Here is a 15,348-nt window from a genome sequence, read left to right as displayed (position 1 = left end):
TCCAGTGTTTTAATAGGGACCCCCGTATAAAAAGCATAAGGGTCAAGGACCAGTACTGGGTGGCAACGTACTTAGACCCCCGGTACAAACACAAAATGGCGGAAATGTTACCGCCGTCGCAGAGGGCTGTCAGAATGGAGCACTTCCAGGCCTTGCTTCGAGAAATGCTGCATTCTGCTTTTGCGTGCGCTGGCAGAGGAGCAATTCCCACTCCCAGAGAAGGAGTTGTGGGTACCAATCCAACAGCGCCTGCAAGAAGAGGGCGGTTTGAAGATGTGTTGGTGACTTCTGATATGAAGTCATTCTTTCAGCCGACCCATCGACAGGTGTCATCCGGATCCAGCATCAGGGAATGCCTAGACCGACAGGTGTCCGACTTTATCGGGTTAACGGCTGATGTGGACGCTCTGAGGAGTGATGAACCCCTGGACTACTGGGTGGGCAGGCTTGACCTCTGGCCAGAGCTTGCCCAATTTGCAATGGAACTGTTGGCTTGCCCCTCATCCAGTGTCCTGTCCGAAAGCACATTCAGCGCAGCAGGGGGGATCGTGACCGATAAGCGTACTCGCCTAGCTCACGACAGTGTTAACTACCTCACATTTCTAAAAATGAATGAGGCATGGATCTCGGAGGAATTCAACACATGTGACCATTAGACCATGTATATGCATAACTCTATAAACGATTTATTTAATCGAGCACACGGACCTTTTTTCTACCTTTTGACTCACTTCCTTTAAAAAAAGCAAACCGTAATATATGCCCGTACCCTCCCTTTTGAAGAGGTTGAGCGGTGTGATATTTTTGGGTCCCGCAGCGAGTTGGTGGTATCAGTGCTGGTGTCAGTGCTCTCTCTATCTCGGTGCTGGTGTGGTGTCAGTGCTCTCTAACTCGGTGCTGGTGTGGTGTCAGTGCTCTCTATCACGGTGCTGGTGTCAGTGCTCTCTATCACGGTGCTGGTGTCAGTGCTCTCTATCTCCGTGCTGGTATCAGTACTTTCTATCACGGTTCTGGTGTGGTGTCAGTGCTCTCTATCACGGTGCTGGTGTGGTGTCAGTGCTCTCTATCTCGGTGCTAGTGTCAGTGCTCTCTATCTCAGTGCTGGTTTGGTCTCAGTGCTCTCTATCACGGTGCTGGTGTGGTGTCAGTGCTGTTTAACTCGGTGCTAGTGTCAGTGCTCTCTATCTCAGTGCTGGTGTGGTGTCAGTGCTCTCTATCACGGTGCTGGTGTGGTGTCAGTGTATTCTCTAACTCGGTGCTGGTGTTGGTGCTCTCTATCTCGGTGCTGGTGTGGTGTCAGTGCTCTCTAACTCGGTGCTGGTGTCAGTGCTCTCTATCACAGTGCTGGTGTGGTCTCAGTGCTCTCTATCACGGTGCTGGTGTGGAGTCTGTGCTCTCTATCTCAGTGCTGGTGTGGTCTCAGTGCTCTCTATCACGGTGCTGGTGTGGTGTCTGTGCTCTCTATCTCAGTGCTGGTGTGGTCTCAGTGCTCTCTATCATGGTGCTGGTGTGGTGTCAGTGCTCTCTATCTCGGTGCTGGTGTGGTCTCAGTGCTCTCTATCACGCTGCTGGTGTGGTGTCAGTGCTCTCTATCACGGTGCTGGTGTGGTCTCAGTGCTCTCTTTCACGGCGCTGGTGTGGTGTCATTGCTCTCTATCAAGGTGCTGGTGTGGTGTCAGTGCTCTCTATCTCGGTGCTGGTGTCAGTGCTCTCTATCACGGTCCTGTTGTCAGTGCTCTCTATCTCGGTGCTGGTGTCAGTGCTCTCTATCACGGTCCTGTTGTCAGTGCTCTCTATCACGGTGCTGGTGTCAGTGCTCTCTATCACGGTGCTGGTGTCAGTGCTCTCTATCTCTGTGTTGGTATCAGTACTTTCTATCACGGTTCTGGTGTGGTGTCAGTGCTCTCTATCACGGTGCTGGTGTGGTGTCAGTGCTCTCTATCTCAGTGCTGGTGTTGTCTCAGTGCTCTCTATCACGGTGCTGGTGTGGTGTCAGTGCTGTCTAACTCGGTGCTGGTGTCAGTGCTCTCTATCACAGTGCTGGTGTGGTGTCAGTGCTCTCTATCACGGTGCTGGTGTGGTGTCAGTGCTCTCTAACTCGGTGCTGGTGTCAGTGCTCTCTATCTCGGTGCTGGTGTGGTCTCAGTGCTCTCTTTCACGGCGCTGGTGTGGTGTCATTGCTCTCTATCAAGGTGCTGGTGTGGTGTCAGTGCTCTCTATCTCGGTGCTGGTGTAGTGTCAGTGCTCTCTATCATGGTGCTGGTGTGGTGTCAGTGCTCTCTATCATGGTGTTGGTGCTGGTGTTAGTGCTCTCTAACTCGGTGCTGGTGTCAGTGCTGTCTGTGCTGGTGTCAGTGCTCTCTATCTCGGTGCTGGTGTCAGTGCTCTCTATCTCGGTGCTGGTGTCAGTGCTCTCTATCACGGTGCTGGTGTCAGTGCACTCTATCACGGTTCGGTGATCATCTCCTGCACCATCTTCATAGCCTGCCCTGACCTTTCCTCTCCTCCATGGCCTTCATGAGTTCCTGAATTGTCAAAATTTCACAGATAAAAAAAGAATGCTTGTCGTTGTCGAACCCAGATTCACTTCATACATGTGTTATGTCAGTGTCCATGTGGTGGGACTATGTGTGCTCAGCTAGTAAGTATTTTGTGGCTGAAAATATGACCTGGAGGTTTTTAAGGTTCGCCTGCCATTAAAATCAATGGGGCCCGCCGCAAACTTTGCGGTTCTCGAACTCTTGGCTGCGTTCGCGAAAAGTCCCGTCGGAAGTTCGTCCATCACTACTCCTGAGCTCTTCTACAGCTAACCCACTGTATATTCCTCAAAGTGTCACCCCCGCTATTCTGCTGGGCCCCTGGCTTGGCACTCACTGATGCTCCTCAAGCGTCACCCCCACTATCCTGCTGGGCCCCTGGCTTGGCACTAAATGATGCTCCTTGCGAGGGACCCTGTACTCAGGATGTCCGCCGTAAATGCTTCCTTCAGTCCGGTACCACACAATCCCAAGACCCCTTAGCTTTCCCATTCACTATTCGTAGCTCAGTGTTGGGTAAAACATTAGTCCTCACCAGTCTTGGAGTACATCAGGAATAGCTTTTTATTTGAGATCTCACACAATTTTTTACAGCAGGATGACAATGCAAACTGTAACCAGAAACCTAATTAACATGAGCTAATTATCTAATCCTTTTTAGCTCAGAATCAACATTATTATTATTAAATTTCAACATCGAACTCCTTCATATAATAGCAAGGTTAATTAGCACAAACAACAATGGGTGAAATACTCTTAGAAGCTGTGGTAAGCCAGACTAGACTCATTTACATTATGGAAGACAACAGACAGGTGGCTGGAGTTGATGATATTAGCATCTAACAGTATGTGTCCCAACAGTATGAATCGGTCACTATTTCTAATATGGCATATACAGGGTTCCCGGAGTTTGTGTGTCTTGGAGGACATGGACCTGAATCTAAAGTAACACCACCTCAGGGGTCCCGAGGCGTACAGCTCACAAAGAGCACCGTTCCCCCAAATGCCAGGGCCCATAATCGGTAGCAATCAGTCCCCTCCAAAACCCTCTGTCCTGGCTAGGTCTGTCACACTCCTCAAGTGTCACCCCCGCTATCCTGCTGGGCCCCTGGCTTGGCACTGATTGGTGCTCCTCAAGCGTCACCCCCACTATCCTGCTGGGTCCCTGGCTTGACACCTGCTGAAGCTTTCCCACTTCTTCCCCGTCCCCGGCTGGTGAGAAGATTGCTCTGGTACCGGCTCCAGCTTACTAACTGTAGTCTCTGGTAACAAGGTGGATGGTCCCTTAGTGGTGACAGCTTCCCCTCTACCTCCGACCACAACTGGTTCCCCATCCGGCTGAACCTTTACTCTCGGTTGGATTCCAATCCTGCAGTCCCAACCCTGCGCTGCTTCTCTTGCTCCTGGATAGGCCTCAGGCAGCCTAGCAGCCAGGTGTCCCCCCGGGATAGGCAGCTTCCGGCATAGCAACCCGGGGACATAACACACGTCCACCCAGACAGCCGTCCAGGTGGCACAGAACCCAGATCACATGACTCCACCCAAATACATAGGCTCTCCCAGCAGGCCAAGGGACCAAAGAAACCCCTGACAATTGTCTGAGACACCCCATCCATTCATAATCGGACCTTGATATACCCTTGTCAATCTAGTGCCACCCAGTGACAGGAGAGAAAAGGTGCAGCAATCCAACATTAAAGAGGAATCAGTAGATCTCCTAACAATCAGGAAGGATAACTACCACCTCGCAAACTACATTTATTAGCCACCCTTCCTAAACACCGGGGTGCTACATGTACATTACATACTCCTGACCCCTGCACTATATACTCCATGTTGTACATTACATACTCCTGACCCCTGCACTATATACTCCATGTTGTACATTACATACTCCTGACCCCTGCACTATATACTCCGTGTTGTACATTACATACTCCTGACCCCTGCACTATATACTCCATGTTGTACATTTCATCAGCTCATGTCTAGTAATAATCTTTGTTTTTCTATTTTAGTAGATGGACGGGAGATGAGGAAAACCTCAGAGGATTGTCTCACTTTGTCTCCAGACTGTAAAGTAGAAGATGAGGACATCACACAGTATAGTCCAGGAGAAAACCCGACTACCTCAAATGTCCATCCGGCACCACACAGTGTAGATGGACCATCGTATTCCTCTTATCCCGAGGAACCTCAGACTGTGCGGGACGGTGCCGGACCATCGTATTCCTCTTATCCCGAGGAACCTCAGACTGTGCGGGACGGTGCCGGACCATCGTATTCCTCTTATCCTGAGGAACCTCAGACTGTGCGGGACAGTGCCGGACCATCGTATTCCTCTTATCCCGAGGAACCTCAGACTGTGCGGGACGGTGCCGGACCATCGTATTCCTCTTATCCTGAGGAACCTCAGACTGTGCGGGATGGTGCCGGACCATCGTATTCCTCTTATCCCGAGGAACCTCAGACTGTGCGGGACGGTGCCGGACCATCGTATTCCTCTTATCCCGAGGAACCTCGGACTGTGAGGGAGAGTGCAGTTTTTCCAACAGATAAGAAGTTTCCCTGTACTGAGTGCGGGAAGTGTTTCAGTTTAAAATGCCATCTTAATGAGCATAAAAGATCTCACACAGGGGAGAAGCCGTATTCCTGTCCTGAGTGTGGGAAATGTTTTGCGTGCAAGGCCAGGCTTGCCACACATCAGAGATTGCACTCGGGTGAGAAGCCGTATTCCTGTTCTGAGTGCGGGAAATGTTTTTCAGTGAAGTCCCGTCTTTCCACACATCAGAGATCTCACACGGGGGAGAAGCCTTTTTCCTGTCCTGAGTGCGGGAAATGTTTTTCACAGAAGGCCAATCTTTCCACACACCAGAGATCTCACATGGGGGAGAAGCCAATTTTCTGTCCTCAGTGTGGAAAAAGGTTTTCAAGTAAGTCCAATCTTTCCACACATCAGAGATTACACACGGGTGAGAAGCCGTATTCCTGCCCTGAGTGTGGGAATTTTTTTTCAGAAAAGTCCAGTTTTTTTATACATCAGAGATCTCACACGGGGGAAAAGCCGTATTCCTGTCCTGAGTGTGGGAAATGTTTTGCGTGCAAGGCCAGTCTTTCCACCCATCAGAGATTACACACGGGTGAGAAGCCGTATTCCTGTTCTGAGTGTGGGAAATTTTTTTCAGAAAAGTCCAGTTTTTTTATACATCAGAGATCTCACACGGGGGAAAAGCCGTATGCCTGCACTGACTGTGGGAAATGTTTTTCACAGAAGTCATGTCTTTCCAGACATCTGAGGTCTCACACGGGGGAGAAGTCGTATTCCTGTTCTGAGTGTGGGAAATGTTTTTCAGAGAAGTCTCATCTTTCCAGACATCTGAGGTCTCACACGGGGGAGAAGTCGTATTCCTGTTCTGAGTGTGGGAAATGTTTTTCACAGAAGCCACATCTTTCCATACATCAGAGATCTCACACTGGGGAGAAGCCGTATTCCTGTTCTGAGTGTGGGAAATGTTTTTCAAAGAAGTCCACTCTTAACGCACATCAGAGATCTCACAGAGGGGAGAAGCCATATTCCTGTGCTGAGTGCGGGAAATGTTTTTCATATAAGTCCAGTTTATACAAACATCAGAGATCTCACACGGGGGAGAAGCCATACTCCTGTCCTGAGTGAGGGAAATGTTCCTCACTGAAGTCCTGTCTTCCTGTACATCAGGGGGTCCCACACAACCCTGGAGGTGTATTAGTGAGTGCGGGAAATGTCTTGTATATGAATGTTGTTGGACATGTGGAGAAGAAGCACCCCCTGATATACACCTCAGATATACTCCATGGCTGATCTTCATCATGGAAGAAACAGTTGATAAGGAGATCAGAGATCACCAAAGACATGGATGAAGTGTTGTACCGTGTCGGCCATTGATAGCAGGAGAAAAATAAAAATGGAGTCATTACCTCTCATTGGCTGAGTACATTTTGTGGTGGAAGATTTCACAGACATTTAGGGATGTATTTTAAAATAAATTGTAGAACGATTGTGACACGCATTCATCCAGTCATGACAAATATTGGATCATCGGCTCCATCTAGTGGCAAAAATCTGGCCCTGTGATTTTAATACCGGCCATTGATGTAAAACAGAAAATACCACATTTGGCCATTAGATGGCGCTAAGTACCATAGAAATTATCTCCATCTAGTGGCCAAATGCAATCATTTCTATTTAAATTAATGGAAACCATTCGACGAGCACAGCAAATATCCTAATAACGTTCATCTTTCCCCCAATTACACAGAAGGAATGTACTTTCCCCGGGTGAATTTCTATGCAAATGTTTTATGTTTCAAGACACATCACAGGAAGCCCCTCCATGGTTATTAGAGGACAGAATTAAAATTAGACTTGGGAAACTTAACATTAATAAATAACGGGGACCAGATGTCTTGCACCCGAGGGTACTTAGGGAACTCAGTCAAGTAATTGCCAGACCATTGTTCCTCATTTTTACTGACAGTCTACTGACTGGAATGGTACCAGCTGATTGGAGAAAAGCCAATGTAGCACCAATATTTAAAAAGGGCCCAAACTACATCCCTGGGAATTACAGACCAGTCAGCCCAACATCAATAGTATGTAAACTCTTGGAGGGGATGATAAGGGACTATATACAAGATTTTAGTAATGAGAACGCTATCATTAGCAGTAATCAGCATGGATTCATGAAGAATCGTTCTTGACAAACCAATCTACTAACCTTCTATGAGGAGGTGAGTTTCCATCTAGATAAAGGAAGGCCCGTAGACGTGGTGTATCTAGATAAAGGAAGGCCCGTAAACATGGTGTATCTAGATAAAGGAAGGCCCGTAAACATGGTGTATCTAGATAAAGGAAGGCCCGTAAACATGGTGTATCTAGATAAAGGAAGGCCCGTAGACATGGTGTATCTGGATAAAGGAAGGCCCGTAGACGTGGTGTATCTAGATAAAGGAAGGCCCGTAGACGTGGTGTATCTAGATAAAGGAAGGCCCGTAGACGTGGTGTATCTAGATAAAGGGAAGGCCCGTAGACGTGGTGTATCTGGATAAAGGAAGGCCCGTAGACGTGGTGTATCTACATAAAGGAAGGTCTGTAGATGTGGTGTATCTAGATAAAGGAAGGCCAGTAGACGTGGTGTATCTAGATAAAGGAAGGCCCGTAGACGTGGTGTATCTACATAAAGGAAGGCCCGTAGACATGGTGTATCTGGATAAAGGAAGGCCCATAGACGTGGTGTATCTAGATAAAGGAAGGCCCGTAGACGTGGTGTATCTAGATAAAGGAGGGCCCGTACACGTGGTGTATCTGGATAAAGGAAGGCCCGTAGACGTGGTGTATCTACATAAAGGAAGGCCCGTAAACATGGTGTATCTAGATAAAGGAAGGCCCGTAAACATGGTGTATCTAGATAAAGGAAGGCCCGTAGACATGGTGTATCTGGATAAAGGAAGGCCCGTAGACGTGGTGTATCTGGATAAAGGAAGGCCCGTAGACATGGTGTATCTAAATAAAGGAAGGCCCGTAGACGTGGTGTATCTACATAAAGGAAGGCCCGTAAACATGGTGTATCTAGATAAAGGAAGGCCCGTAAACATGGTGTATCTAGATAAAGGAAGGCCCGTAGACATGGTGTATCTGGATAAAGTAAGGCCCGTAGACGTGGTGTATCTAGATAAAGGAAGGCCCGTAGACGTGGTGTATCTGGATAAAGGAAGGCCCGTAGACGTGGTGTATCTAGATAAAGGAAGGTCTGTAGACGTGGTGTATATAGATAAAGGAAGGCCCGTAGACGTGGTGTATCTAGATAAAGGAAGGCCCGTAGACGTGGTGTATCTAGATAAAGGAAGGCCCGTAGACGTGGTGTATCTAGATAAAGGGAAGGCCTGTAGACGTGGTGTATCTGGATAAAGGAAGGCCCGTAGACGTGGTGTATCTACATAAAGGAAGGTCTGTAGATGTGGTGTATCTGGATAAAGGAAGGCCCGTAGACGTGGTGTATCTAGATAAAGGAAGGCCCGTAGACGTGGTGTATCTACATAAAGGAAGGCCCGTAGACATGGTGTATCTGGATAAAGGAAGGCCCGTAGACGTGGTGTATCTAGATAAAGGAAGGCCCGTAGACGTGGTGTATCTAGATAAAGGAGGGCCCGTAGACGTGGTGTATCTGGATAAAGGAAGGCCCGTAGACGTGGTGTATCTAGATAAAGGAAGGCCCGTAGACGTGGTGTATCTAGATAAAGGAAGGCCCGTAGACGTGGTGTATCTGGATAAAGGAAGGCCCGTAGACGTGGTGTATCTAGGTAAAGGAAGGCCCGTAGACGTGGTGTATCTAGATAAAGGAAGACCCGTAGACGTGGTGTATCTAGATAAAGGAAGGCCCGTAGATGTGGTGTATCTAGATAAAGGAAGGTCTGTAGACGTGGTGTTTCTAGATAAAGGAAGGCCCGTAGACGTGGTGTATCTAGATAAAGGAAGGCCCGTAGATGTGGTGTATCTGGATAAAGGAAGGACTGTAGATGTGGTGTATCTAGATAAAGGAAGGCCCGTAGACGTGGTGTATCTGGATAAAGGAAGGACTGTAGATGTGGTGTATCTAGATAAAAGAAGGTCCGTAGACGTGGTGTATCTGGATAAAGGAAGGCCCGTAGATGTGGTGTATCTAGATAAAGGAAGGCCCATAGACGTGGTGTATCTAGATAAAGGAAGGCCCGTAGACGTGGTGTATCTGGATAAAGGAAGGACTGTAGATGTGGTGTATCTAGATAAAAGAAGGTCCGTAGACGTGGTGTATCTAGATAAAGGAAGGCCCGTAGACGTGGTGTTTCTAGATAAAGGAAGGCCTGTAGACGTGGTGTATCTAGATAAAGGAAGGCCCATAGACGTGGTGTATCTAGATAAAGGAAGACCCGTAGACGTGGTGTATCTAGATAAAGGAAGACCCGTAGATGTGGTGTATCTAGATAAAGGAAGGTCCGTAGACGTGGTGTATCTAGATAAAGGAAGGCCCGTAGATGTGGTGTATCTAGATAAAGGAAGGTCTGTAGACGTGGTGTTTCTTGATAAAGGAAGGCCCGTAGACGTGGTGTATCTAGATAAAGGAAGGCCCATAGACGTGGTGTATCTAGATAAAGGAAGGCCCGTAGACGTGGTGTATCTAGATAAAGGAAGACCCGTAGACGTGGTGTATCTAGATAAAGGAAGGCCCGTAGACGTGGTGTATCTGGATAAAGGAAGGACTGTAGATGTGGTGTATCTAGATAAAGGAAGGCCCGTAGACGTGGTGTATCTGGATAAAGGAAGGACTGTAGATGTGGTGTATCTAGATAAAAGAAGGTCCGTAGACGTGGTGTATCTGGATAAAGGAAGGCGCGTAGATGTGGTGTATCTAGATAAAGGAAGGCCCATAGACGTGGTGTATCTAGATAAAGGAAGGCCCGTAGACGTGGTGTATCTAGATAAAGGAAGGCCCGTAGACGTGGTGTATCTAGATAAAGGAAGGCCCGTAGACGTGGTGTATCTAGATAAAGGAAGGCCCGTAGACGTGGTGTATCTGGATAAAGGAAGGCCCGTAGATGTGGTGTATCTAGATAAAGGAAGGCCCGTAGACGTGTATCTAGATAAAGGAAGGCCCATAGACGTGGTGTATCTAGATAAGGGAAGGCCCGTAGACGTGGTGTATCTAGATAAAGGAAGACCCGTAGACGTGGTGTATCTAGATAAAGGAAGGCCCGTAGACGTGGTGTATCTGGATAAAGGAAGGACTGTAGATGTGGTGTATCTAGATAAAAGAAGGTCCGTAGACGTGGTGTATCTGGATAAAGGAAGGCCCGTAGATGTGGTGTATCTAGATAAAGGACGGCCCGTAGACGTGGTGTATCTAGATAAAGGAAGGCCCGTAGACGTGGTGTATCTACATAAAGGAAGGCCCATAGACGTGGTGTATCTAGATAAAGGAAGGCCCGTAGACGTGGTGTATCTAGATAAAGGAAGGCCCGTAGACGTGGTGTATCTGGATAAAGGAAGGTCTGTAGACGTGGTGTATATAGATAAAGGAAGGCCCGTAGACGTGGTGTATCTAGATAAAGGAAGGCCCGTAGACGTGGTGTATCTAGATAAAGGAAGGCCCGTAGACGTGGTGTATCTGGATAAAGGAAGGCCCGTAGACGTGGTGTATCTAGATAAAGGAAGGTCTGTAGACGTGGTGTATCTAGATAAAGGAAGGCCCGTAGACGTGGTGTATATAGATAAAGGAAGGCCCGTAGACGTGGTGTATCTAGATAAAGGGAAGGCCCGTAGACGTGGTGTATCTGGATAAAGGAAGGCCCATAGACGTGGTGTATCTACATAAAGGAAGGTCTGTAGATGAGGTGTATCTGGATAAAGGAAGGCCCGTAGACATGGTGTATCTAGATAAAGGAAGGCCCGTAGACGTGGTGTATCTACATAAAGGAAGGCCCGTAAACATGGTGTATCTAGATAAAGGAAGGCCCGTAAACATGGTGTATCTAGATAAAGGAAGGCCCGTAAACATGGTGTATCTAGATAAAGGAAGGCCCGTAGACATGGTGTATCTGGATAAAGTAAGGCCCGTAGACGTGGTGTATCTAGATAAAGGAAGGCCCGTAGACGTGGTGTATCTGGATAAGATAAGGCCCGTAGACGTGGTGTATCTAGATAAAGGAAGGTCTGTAGACGTGGTGTATATAGATAAAGGAAGGCCCGTAGACGTGGTGTATCTAGATAAAGGAAGGCCCGTAGACGTGGTGTATCTAGATAAAGGAAGGCCCGTAGACATGGTGTATCTGGATAAAGGAAGGCCCATAGATGAGGTGTATCTAGATAAAGGAAGGCCCGTAGACGTGTATCTAGATAAAGGAAGGCCCATAGACGTGGTGTATCTAGATAAGGGAAGGCCCGTAGACGTGGTGTATCTAGATAAAGGAAGGCCCGTAGACGTGGTGTATCTGGATAAAGGAAGGACTGTAGATGTGGTGTATCTAGATAAAGGAAGGCCCATAGACGTGGTGTATCTGGATAAAGGAAGGACTGTAGATGTGGTGTATCTAGATAAAAGAAGGTCCGTAGACGTGGTGTATCTGGATAAAGGAAGGCCCGTAGATGTGGTGTATCTAGATAAAGGAAGGCCCGTAGACGTGGTGTATCTAGATAAAAGAAGGCCCGTAGACGTGGTGTATCTAGATAAAGGAAGGCCCGTAGACGTGGTGTATCTAGATAAAGGAAGGCCCGTAGACGTGGTGTATCTGGATAAAGGAAGGTCTGTAGACGTGGTGTATATAGATAAAGGAAGGCCCGTAGACGTGGTGTATCTAGATAAAGGAAGGCCCGTAGACGTGGTGTATCTAGATAAAGGAAGGCCTGTAGACATGGTGTATCTGGATAAAGGAAGGCCCGTAGACGTGGTGTATCTAGATAAAGGAAGGCCCGTAGACGTGGTGTATCTGGATAAAGGAAGGCCCGTAGACGTGGTGTATCTAGATAAAGGAAGGTCTGTAGACGTGGTGTATCTAGATAAAGGAAGGCCCGTAGACGTGGTGTATATAGATAAAGGAAGGCCCGTAGACGTGGTGTATCTAGATAAAGGGAAGGCCCGTAGACGTGGTGTATCTGGATAAAGGAAGGCCCATAGACGTGGTGTATCTACATAAAGGAAGGTCTGTAGATGAGGTGTATCTGGATAAAGGAAGGCCCGTAGACATGGTGTATCTAGATAAAGGAAGGCCCGTAGACGTGGTGTATCTACATAAAGGAAGGCCCGTAAACATGGTGTATCTAGATAAAGGAAGGCCCGTAAACATGGTGTATCTAGATAAAGGAAGGCCCGTAGACATGGTGTATCTGGATAAAGGAAGGCCCGTAGACGTGGTGTATCTGGATAAAGGAAGGCCCGTAGACATGGTGTATCTAAATAAAGGAAGGCCCGTAGACGTGGTGTATCTACATAAAGGAAGGCCCGTAAACATGGTGTATCTAGATAAAGGAAGGCCCGTAAACATGGTGTATCTAGATAAAGGAAGGCCCGTAGACATGGTGTATCTGGATAAAGTAAGGCCCGTAGACGTGGTGTATCTGGATAAAGGAAGGCCCGTAGACATGGTGTATCTAAATAAAGGAAGGCCCGTAGACGTGGTGTATCTACATAAAGGAAGGCCCGTAAACATGGTGTATCTAGATAAAGGAAGGCCCGTAAACATGGTGTATCTAGATAAAGGAAGGCCCGTAGACATGGTGTATCTGGATAAAGTAAGGCCCGTAGACGTGGTGTATCTAGATAAAGGAAGGCCCGTAGACGTGGTGTATCTGGATAAAGGAAGGCCCGTAGACGTGGTGTATCTAGATAAAGGAAGGTCTGTAGACGTGGTGTATATAGATAAAGGAAGGCCCGTAGACGTGGTGTATCTAGATAAAGGAAGGCCCGTAGACGTGGTGTATCTAGATAAAGGAAGGCCCGTAGACGTGGTGTATCTAGATAAAGGGAAGGCCTGTAGACGTGGTGTATCTGGATAAAGGAAGGCCCGTAGACGTGGTGTATCTACATAAAGGAAGGTCTGTAGATGTGGTGTATCTGGATAAAGGAAGGCCCGTAGACGTGGTGTATCTAGATAAAGGAAGGCCCGTAGACGTGGTGTATCTACATAAAGGAAGGCCCGTAGACATGGTGTATCTGGATAAAGGAAGGCCCGTAGACGTGGTGTATCTAGATAAAGGAAGGCCCGTAGACGTGGTGTATCTAGATAAAGGAGGGCCCGTAGACGTGGTGTATCTGGATAAAGGAAGGCCCGTAGACGTGGTGTATCTAGATAAAGGAAGGCCCGTAGACGTGGTGTATCTAGATAAAGGAAGGCCCGTAGACGTGGTGTATCTGGATAAAGGAAGGCCCGTAGACGTGGTGTATCTAGGTAAAGGAAGGCCCGTAGACGTGGTGTATCTAGATAAAGGAAGACCCGTAGACGTGGTGTATCTAGATAAAGGAAGGCCCGTAGATGTGGTGTATCTAGATAAAGGAAGGTCTGTAGACGTGGTGTTTCTAGATAAAGGAAGGCCCGTAGACGTGGTGTATCTAGATAAAGGAAGGCCCGTAGATGTGGTGTATCTGGATAAAGGAAGGACTGTAGATGTGGTGTATCTAGATAAAGGAAGGCCCGTAGACGTGGTGTATCTGGATAAAGGAAGGACTGTAGATGTGGTGTATCTAGATAAAAGAAGGTCCGTAGACGTGGTGTATCTGGATAAAGGAAGGCCCGTAGATGTGGTGTATCTAGATAAAGGAAGGCCCATAGACGTGGTGTATCTAGATAAAGGAAGGCCCGTAGACGTGGTGTATCTGGATAAAGGAAGGACTGTAGATGTGGTGTATCTAGATAAAAGAAGGTCCGTAGACGTGGTGTATCTAGATAAAGGAAGGCCCGTAGACGTGGTGTTTCTAGATAAAGGAAGGCCTGTAGACGTGGTGTATCTAGATAAAGGAAGGCCCATAGACGTGGTGTATCTAGATAAAGGAAGACCCGTAGACGTGCTGTATCTAGATAAAGGAAGACCCGTAGATGTGGTGTATCTAGATAAAGGAAGGTCCGTAGACGTGGTGTATCTAGATAAAGGAAGGCCCGTAGATGTGGTGTATCTAGATAAAGGAAGGTCTGTAGACGTGGTGTTTCTTGATAAAGGAAGGCCCGTAGACGTGGTGTATCTAGATAAAGGAAGGCCCATAGACGTGGTGTATCTAGATAAAGGAAGGCCCGTAGACGTGGTGTATCTAGATAAAGGAAGACCCGTAGACGTGGTGTATCTAGATAAAGGAAGGCCCGTAGACGTGGTGTATCTGGATAAAGGAAGGACTGTAGATGTGGTGTATCTAGATAAAGGAAGGCCCGTAGACGTGGTGTATCTGGATAAAGGAAGGACTGTAGATGTGGTGTATCTAGATAAAAGAAGGTCCGTAGACGTGGTGTATCTGGATAAAGGAAGGCGCGTAGATGTGGTGTATCTAGATAAAGGAAGGCCCATAGACGTGGTGTATCTAGATAAAGGAAGGCCCGTAGACGTGGTGTATCTAGATAAAGGAAGGCCCGTAGACGTGGTGTATCTAGATAAAGGAAGGCCCGTAGACGTGGTGTATCTAGATAAAGGAAGGCCCGTAGACGTGGTGTATCTGGATAAAGGAAGGCCCGTAGATGTGGTGTATCTAGATAAAGGAAGGCCCGTAGACGTGTATCTAGATAAAGGAAGGCCCATAGACGTGGTGTATCTAGATAAGGGAAGGCCCGTAGACGTGGTGTATCTAGATAAAGGAAGACCCGTAGACGTGGTGTATCTAGATAAAGGAAGGCCCGTAGACGTGGTGTATCTGGATAAAGGAAGGACTGTAGATGTGGTGTATCTAGATAAAAGAAGGTCCGTAGACGTGGTGTATCTGGATAAAGGAAGGCCCGTAGATGTGGTGTATCTAGATAAAGGACGGCCCGTAGACGTGGTGTATCTAGATAAAGGAAGGCCCGTAGACGTGGTGTATCTACATAAAGGAAGGCCCATAGACGTGGTGTATCTAGATAAAGGAAGGCCCGTAGACGTGGTGTATCTAGATAAAGGAAGGCCCGTAGACGTGGTGTATCTGGATAAAGGAAGGTCTGTAGACGTGGTGTATATAGATAAAGGAAGGCCCGTAGACGTGGTGTATCTAGATAAAGGAAGGCCCGTAGACGTGGTGTATCTAGATAAAGGAAGGCCCGTAGACGTGGTGTATCTGGATAAAGGAAGGCC

The 15,348-nt window shown here is 47.6% G+C and overlaps 2 protein-coding genes across 2 annotated transcripts in view; both read left to right on the top strand.

Moving 5' to 3' along the window:
- LOC143956057 (uncharacterized) overlaps positions 1 to 15,348 on the top strand; it is a 143,404-nt gene that overhangs the window by 5,988 nt on the left and 122,068 nt on the right. The gene's annotated exons all lie outside the window — the stretch shown is intronic.
- LOC143955428 (uncharacterized) overlaps positions 1 to 15,348 on the top strand; it is a 231,063-nt gene that overhangs the window by 104,236 nt on the left and 111,479 nt on the right. The window contains 1 exon segment of the mRNA XM_077465476.1: positions 4,441 to 6,207. Coding sequence (XP_077321602.1) covers positions 4,441 to 6,207 — 1,767 coding nt within the window.

This window comes from Lithobates pipiens, unplaced genomic scaffold (genome assembly GCF_037356315.1).
Source record: "Lithobates pipiens isolate NorthernLeopardFrog02 unplaced genomic scaffold, aLitPip1_a1.2 Scaffold_35, whole genome shotgun sequence".
NCBI lineage: Eukaryota > Metazoa > Chordata > Amphibia > Anura > Ranidae > Lithobates > Lithobates pipiens.
The sequence above is the reverse complement of the archived record's forward strand: the minus strand, read 5'-3'. Positions and strand labels throughout refer to the sequence as shown.